A 7,903-nucleotide genomic window follows, 5' to 3' on the forward strand; every position below is an offset into this window, starting at 1 on the left:
TATTTTTAATTTTATTTCAGTTTTTAATTTTTAATTTTTAATTTTATTTCAGTTTTTAATTTTTAATTTTTAATTTTATTTTCAGTTTTTAATTTTTAATTTTTTTCCATAACAATTCTTCTTTTCTTTTTATTTTTAATTTTTAATTGTAAAGCTAGTTTCTTATATATTGTTGCTTAGGTCTAGGATTGACTTCTATCAATCAATCCATCATTTCACTCTCTTTTTTCTTCTTTTCTTTTTATTTTTAATTTTATTTCAGTTTTTAATTTTTAATTTTTAATTTTATTTCGGCTTTTTAATTTTTAATTTTTTTACATAACAATTCTTCTTTTCTTTTTATTTTTAATTTTTAATTGTAAAGCTAGTTTCTTATATATTCTTACGAAGAAACGGATCTTGATAACATATGGAGCGACTGTGTAGAGAATAAAGCCAGAAAGAGTATAGAAATCATTGTGCTTCTTATGTATGTTTGCTCAACAAATAATGCAGAGATTTCATTGTCAACGTTTCTGGGAAAAAAGCTAATGTTGGTGCTGATGTTCGAACCGAGGTTTGTTTTCGGTTTCTTTTTTGTTTTCTCCCATATTTGAAATTTTACACCTTCTATATGTATTTTTTTAATAAGTTTTTTATCTAGTTGTTTCCTGTCCATTTTTATATCATAAATGGGTAACAATGAGATTTATCATGGATGTTGATGTTCAAAGAGTTTTTCCTGTATTTTAGTTTGTATACAGTTGTTTTGTAGTTTTATTATAGTTTTGCTACTTGCATATGTTATTTCACTATAAAATTAATATGCAACTATTTGCACAAAACTTACTATGTATAACTACTATTTTTTAGTCCCCATCAAATTAAATTCTTGCATAATATATAAACTATCATAAAACGATAATGCAACTATAAGGCAACTGTTTGCACTTGCATACAGTTGTTTTGTAGTTTTATTATAGTTTTGCTACTAGCATATGTTATTTCACTATAAAATTAATATGCAACTATTTGCACAAAACTTACTATGTATAACTACTATTTCTTAGTCCCCATCAAATTAAATTCTTGCATAATATATAAACTATCATAAAACGATAATGCAACTATAAGGCAACCAAAACAAAAAATAAATCAAAATGTAACTGTATATAACGTAGATGTATTATTCATGAGGTTTTTTTTAAAATTTTCACATCATACATTGTTTTGAATTTGGTGGGAGGTCCAGATCTGTTTGTTACAGATCTACATTTCATGAATCTGGATTTCGATATTAGGGGGAGTTGTTTTGATCGAATAAAACAGAAAACAAATGTGTAATTTCAGTTTCTTCACAGTTTTTCTGATTTTTTTTTCGTCATTTTCAGTTTAGATCATTGCAGGTATTTTTTTCCAGTTGTTTTTGCCAGAATTAATAGTTGTATTTTTCTCGTTTTGGTTTCATTTTGGTTGTTTTGCGGTTTTGAAACGAGCGCGTATTTTCATCTTCATGGTTCGCTCTGTACAGCTGAAGGCTTAGTGCATGTGGTATTTTTGTAAATATTTGTATGTGGACTGTACAAATGTTTAATGGGCCGGCCCAAAGTATTTTTGTAATTTTTTTTCCTTTTTTGTATTTTTTTGTTTTTTTCCCTAAATTTTTTCTCATGTTACATTAGAATGGTATTTCTTTCCGTTTCAAAATGGAATAGTTTTTCTACCAAAATAGTGAAAAGGGCATTAAATGACATTCCAATACTTTAAAAATGCAACCAAACAAAGGAAAATAATAAAAATTGTTTTCTTTCCATTCTATTCTATTTCATTACCTTCAACCAAACGCCACCTTGTCTGTAAGTAATATAAACGACAGTGGTCCTCAATTTGCAGTATCGTATCTTTTCTTTCTCTTGAAACCCAATCATTAAGAGACAAATGTTACAGAAAAAAATTTTACTGAAAAATTGGAAGATCATACCATTACAAAATCGATTCTATAGACTCCAATACGCTTCTGTTATTCCTTAATTCTATTGTTTGATTCTCATAAATTAAGGTTAAATTCAGATTTAGAGTATTCTTACCAGTTTGATCACCAGTTAGAGATTAATTTCAATATATGAGGAAGATGGATCTGATTCTCACCTCACCTCATCTTTGAATATTGGATTAGAAACCATCATATATAAACTGCTCATGTCTGGTCTCTCAACAAATTTGGAATTTGGATAATAAAATAAGTTTTATGTAGAACAATCAAGTGCATAGTATTCATATAAAAATATAAATTTGATATTATAATTAATAATGGAGACCGACAAATCCACAGCCACATGGATATGGCCCAACTTTTATAAGTTAAGTTTTCAATCTATACATCATAGTGATCAAATCATACTATATTACGTTACTCTGCCGACGTTTTTTTTTCAAACATTGGGCTAAAAGAGACATGATTCCTTAAAAAAAAAAAAATTAAAACAATTTATAAACATTTATTTGACTTAACTCTTTAATTTGTTTCCATATGACAAGTCAATTGATTAATTATTTACTTAAACAGTGATAAAAGATTGTTCAAAAAAAAAAAAAAACAGAAAAAATGAAATAGTTGTTTTTTATAACCTAATAAATCAAAACAAAAGAAAATATGAACTTGTTAATGAGATAGCATATTCATTAGATCTACCTAATGAAATTCAACAAATTTGATTACTATTATTGCGAGAGAGAAATTATAATATAATTAAAATTAGTTTTTCATATTTTTTTTGAATAAAAATTATAAGACATATTAATTAATAAATTCATTCAAAATAATAGAATACATTTCAGAGAAACAGTCTTCCAACTGAAACGCACGACCTGTAGAGAAATAAGAGTCTCTTGTTAAGCAATGAGCCAACTTATTTAATTGCAGATCGTTTTACAAAACACAAATTAACAAAAGATAAAGCCAAAAGTAAATTTCGAACATCTTGAACAATAAGCCCAAGCTGTGAAGGCATAAAAATACCGTTTTGAATCGCTTGGACACGCACCAAGCTATCTGTTTCCAACATGACTCTATCCCACGAATGAGTTGCAAACCAACTCAAGGCTTCTTTAATGCATATTATCTCAGCAATTTCAAGTTGAACACATTCAATCTTCCTCTTCTTGAATGCTTCTACCATAGCACCATGATGATTCCGAGCTACACAACCCATGCCAAAAGACAAGACTCGAACCAAAAAAACTAAAAGGAATAAAAGACTAAAGAACCATGTCAAAAGACAAGACTAATGAGAAAAACTAAATTAGTTTCAACACATAAACACGATCGCAACATAAAAATTAATTAAGGAATGTACTCCTTATAATTCTATCCCCATAAAAACACTAATTGGAATTAACCAAATAATACTAAATTAATAAAATAGTTTTTCATATTAATTATTAGGAATATTAGCTGAACTTTACATTTTTTAACACTTAATCACAAAAATTAAAATTTTAAACCTACTGAACCTAGATTCTGTTTTCCTCATTACACTTCCCTCTAAAATTTTCAGTTAAGTACTACAGTGGACTGCTCACATATACATAAATGTACACGTGTCACGCTTTTAGTGATCCACGTAATTTTAATTATTAAAATACTACAAAAAATAATTTAAAAAATGAAAAATAAATAAATTATAAACAATATATTTTTATTTTTTTATTTTTTTCTCTTTCTTTTCTTCATCTTCTGAACTAAACAAGACTCCAACACCCACCCACTTCTTCCTCATCCTTTTTTTTTTATTATTTTTTTTTTATATATATATATTTCGTTAAATTTCATAATTTAATGTTGTCAGTTTATGAAATCACCTTAATATGGAAATGAAATTGAATTAATAGATTACTATTTATTGTGAATTATTATATCTTTCAATCATTTTATAAGAAAATGTATTCCTAATTAAAAACAAAGGAGTGTAGAGTTTGAATCCAATCATGAACTAATGGCACGTTTACTATACAGTAATCAGAATCGGAATAAATTAATGGAGAAATGTAACGGAATAAATGAAAAATAATCGGAATCAATATTTGTAATATGTTGTTTACTAAAATTTTTTAGAAATGGAATAGTTGTAATTTATCTTGTTTACTTTATTAGGAACGTAATCGGAATGCTTAAATTGACTAAATTGCCCTTTTGAGTTAAACTATATTATATGGTAGTTATTTTGCAAGACATATTTTAAAGGACAAAATTGTCATTATATATTTAATATTAAAAAATAAAATAAAAATAATAAAAATCCATTACCCTTAATGGCATTCCTTATAAAATTGGTGGGAGAAGTTCTCCCTTTCTTTTCTCCCTTATTTAATCAACTTCTCCCTTTCCTAATTTTAATAATGCAAGTAAACAAATGTAAGGGAATGATTACCTTACTACTTATTCCCATTACTTATTAGTAAACATGCCATAAGAGTGTATGTTTACTTAATCAATAAAAATATAAGAATATGAATGGAGTAGAATAAAATTTAAAATGCAAAAAAAAAAAAAATAATATATTACAATTTTTTTCTTATTATGCATTGCAATAATTTTCTCTTATATTTCAAAATGAAATAATTTTTATTTTTATTTTAAAATAGAATAATCATTCCACTAGTGAAAAAGTCGTTCCAAAAAAATTAAAATATTATATAATACTATAATAATCCATTTTCATTTCTTTCAAAAAAAAAATGAAAATACATTCCAATGCTATAAACCAAACAAAACAAATATTAGGGTAAATTGCGGCATAAATAATTAATGTTTTCGATTTTATACACTTAAATACCTAATGTTAATTTTTGGTGGCAAAATACCTAATGTTACAATTCTCTTACACCGTTACTACCACTTCGGTTATTAACTCATAAATATGGACACGTGGAGAGCCTAAATGCATTACATTTATTTATTTTATTTTAAAATTTAATATTCTTAATATAAAAAACTAAATATTACTGGTTTTTTTTTTTAAAAAAAAAAAGATAAATGCAATACTAAATTACTATAGCTGAGTGAACCAGTGTAGTATATGAAACATGATTATCGAATTGAAGTGCCAATATCATGTGAAAATTGTTAATGAGAACAAGTTTTTTTTTTTTTTTTTGAAAAAGTATATTTAGTTTCTGATATTAAAAATATTAAGTTTTAAAATAAAATAAAAATAAATGTAATGCATCTGAACTCTTCACGTGTTCGTATTTATGAGTTAACGAAAGTGGTAATAACGGTGTAAGAGAATTGTAACATTAAGTATTTTTTCCTCCAAAAATAAATATTATGTATTTAAGTGTATAAAATCTGAAACATTAGGTATTTATACCGCAATTTACCCAAAATATTATATAAATAAATTCCTTTCTATTCTAATCCATTTCATTACCTCAAACCATACGCAACCTAAAATAACTTCTCCTCTCCCTCTCACAAATTTTCTTGCCTGACACAAGTATTTGACCTCTCCCATTATTCCTCTCCTCTGCTCCTACCAAACATGGCCATAAAATAGATAACTCCTATAATTCTGTTCAAATTTTCTTTTCTGTGCCAGACCAGTCGTCAAATGGCATTGAAAACCAGGTCACCCTGCCATTGTTTCTTAAATAGACCTTGTCATACATTTTGCTACAACACAATTTGGCTAAGAACAAGATAATGATTAGTGTGAGTTAAAAAGCAAAAAGACTCTCCTCTCAGATAAAGGATTGGGCACGAGTAAAATTGATCAAATTTGAAGTTTTGTAATGAAGTCTAAAAGGAAAAGCTATTTGAAATGCCAATCGTTCTCGACACCAAATTTAAGACTACATTAGTTACATGAAAACTATCCATTATGATGATCCAAGAATTTAAGTTATTCAACCAGTGATGACAGTAAATTAAAGAGATTGCATATAAGTTAAAACATATAACCCCATGATAAAAGAATAGGTTCGAATAGAAATATATGAAACAAATGTCTCTTATGCTTTCATGGGTATCTAAGCTTTTTTGCTCAAATGTTTTGACCCTGTTTCTTCAAGAAATTTTTCAAGCCTCAAAATGTTCATTGTGGTGGTCCACTAAATAGAGCTTTACTAATGATACCTGTGGCCTCAACATACCGATCCATACATCTAGAAATGCAACTGCTCTCACCTCCACTCATGCTTGATCCTGGTTTTGTAACACACTTATCAAAGCACTTTGCCCTCAGAGTCTGTTTAATTCCAAATTAAAGAAAAGTATTAATGAAAATAAAAGTCCTATCAAATGTATAACACAAAAAATAACTAGCCAAGTTTCCATATCAAATCCAAGTTCATAATAATCAATGTTGGTGAGTAGTTGATTAAGAAAAGAAAATATCCATGTATGTCACGGAAGATCCAATAAATGGATCCAAACATTTCTCTTTATCCCTACTGATATTTCTTTTGGGATAATAAAGTTGGTGAAACAGCATTAGACACAACTGGAAAACAACTTGGTCCATCAAGAATGAAACAATGGACAAGAGTGGGATTTTCTTTTTTACCTCAAATATCATAAAAAATTAATGGCAATTGAAACTATATTTAAATAAAAGCCATTGATATATATATATACTGATGATAGTGTGTGGTATTGTAGTAAGTCACAAACTCAAGTTAAATTACAAACCCAAAATTGAAAATAAAATAAAAAAAAAAAACCCAAAAAGGCAATGAAGTTTCCAACTGAAGAATCAACGGTCTTGTGAGTGTTAGAGAAACCCAAGACCATCACGAAAATTAGGATGAATACATAATCAAAGAAGAGACAAAGTTAAAGTGGAAGAATTTTGAACCTCAAGGAATTCCTCGGCATAAGCCTGGGCAAGCTGGTTCTTGAGCTGGTCCTTGAAGACATCGGGATTGAATTGGCTGGAAGAAGATCCAGGCGATGGGGAAGAAAAGGGATCCATTTCTCACTTGTCTAAGGATTTCAAGCTTTCAATCCTCTACTGAACAAACCCAAAAACCCTAACAAGTTTTAAACCCCTTTGTTATTCCAATGACGAAACGCAAAAACCCTAGTCAGGTTCACAACTCTACCGGGTTTGGGCAGGCCCATATATATTGCTTTTCATTGGCCCACTATACTAAATCTAAACGGTTTGGGCTCTTGTCCAGATTGGCCATGCTGAGATTTTCTTGTTTTTATTTTTTTTAGGGGTAAGTTGGAAAATGCCTCTTTTATTCATCAATTAATCAAATTTACCTCTAATTTTATATTTATTTGAAACATACCTCTTTTTATATATATTGTACCCAAAATACCCTTACATAAGAGAATCACATGGAGAGTATCTTAAAGTGACAGGGGCAAAATTGGTACAATGTTTAAAAAAAGAGGTAAAAATGATAGATTTTAAAAAAGAAGGTAAAAATAAAAGAGGACATTATAAAAATGGTATAGAGTGTAATTTGTTATTATAACTTAAGAGAGCCATTTACAATAACTAAGAAAGTAGCCGTGAAAATTTTCTCTAACCTAATACAAATATTATATTATCTAACGCTAAAGCTTGTTTTGCTAATCTATAAGCGCTTAAATTAACATCACGACGAATGTGAGAAAAACAAATTGTAAGGAGATAGTATTAGAATATTTTATATATGGAAATTATTTTCTAATTAAGGAAATAATTTTCTATTTAAGGAAATAAATAAATAATTGATTTTCTGATAAATGAATATTTTATATTCATCAATCCTACAAAATCAATTATGTAATATTCTATATATGGTCGATTTCTATATTCATTACCTCGATTTGATTTCCCGAATTAATTGTCAAAATATTCTCGACAATTAATGTGGCGCGTATATCGATGGAGTATCTCACCTATAAATATAGGTCTCGGTCCCCCGA

General features: G+C 27.9%; 1 protein-coding gene across 1 annotated transcript; it reads right to left on the minus strand.

Moving 5' to 3' along the window:
• Nucleotides 1–5,841: 5,841 nt before the first annotated feature.
• LOC115717977 (mitochondrial import inner membrane translocase subunit TIM13) lies at nucleotides 5,842–7,167 on the minus strand. The gene is made up of 2 exons (XM_030646947.2): nucleotides 6,837–7,167; nucleotides 5,842–6,227 (listed from the first exon to the last, which is right to left on the minus strand). The coding sequence occupies exons 1-2, from the start codon at nucleotides 6,951–6,953 to the stop codon at nucleotides 6,075–6,077; spliced, it is 270 nt and encodes an 89-aa protein (XP_030502807.1). The 5' UTR covers nucleotides 6,954–7,167; the 3' UTR covers nucleotides 5,842–6,074.
• Between the last annotated feature and the right edge of the window lie 736 nt (nucleotides 7,168–7,903).

This window comes from Cannabis sativa, chromosome 5, assembly GCF_029168945.1.
Source record: "Cannabis sativa cultivar Pink pepper isolate KNU-18-1 chromosome 5, ASM2916894v1, whole genome shotgun sequence".
NCBI classification, from domain to species: Eukaryota; Viridiplantae; Streptophyta; class Magnoliopsida; order Rosales; family Cannabaceae; genus Cannabis; species Cannabis sativa.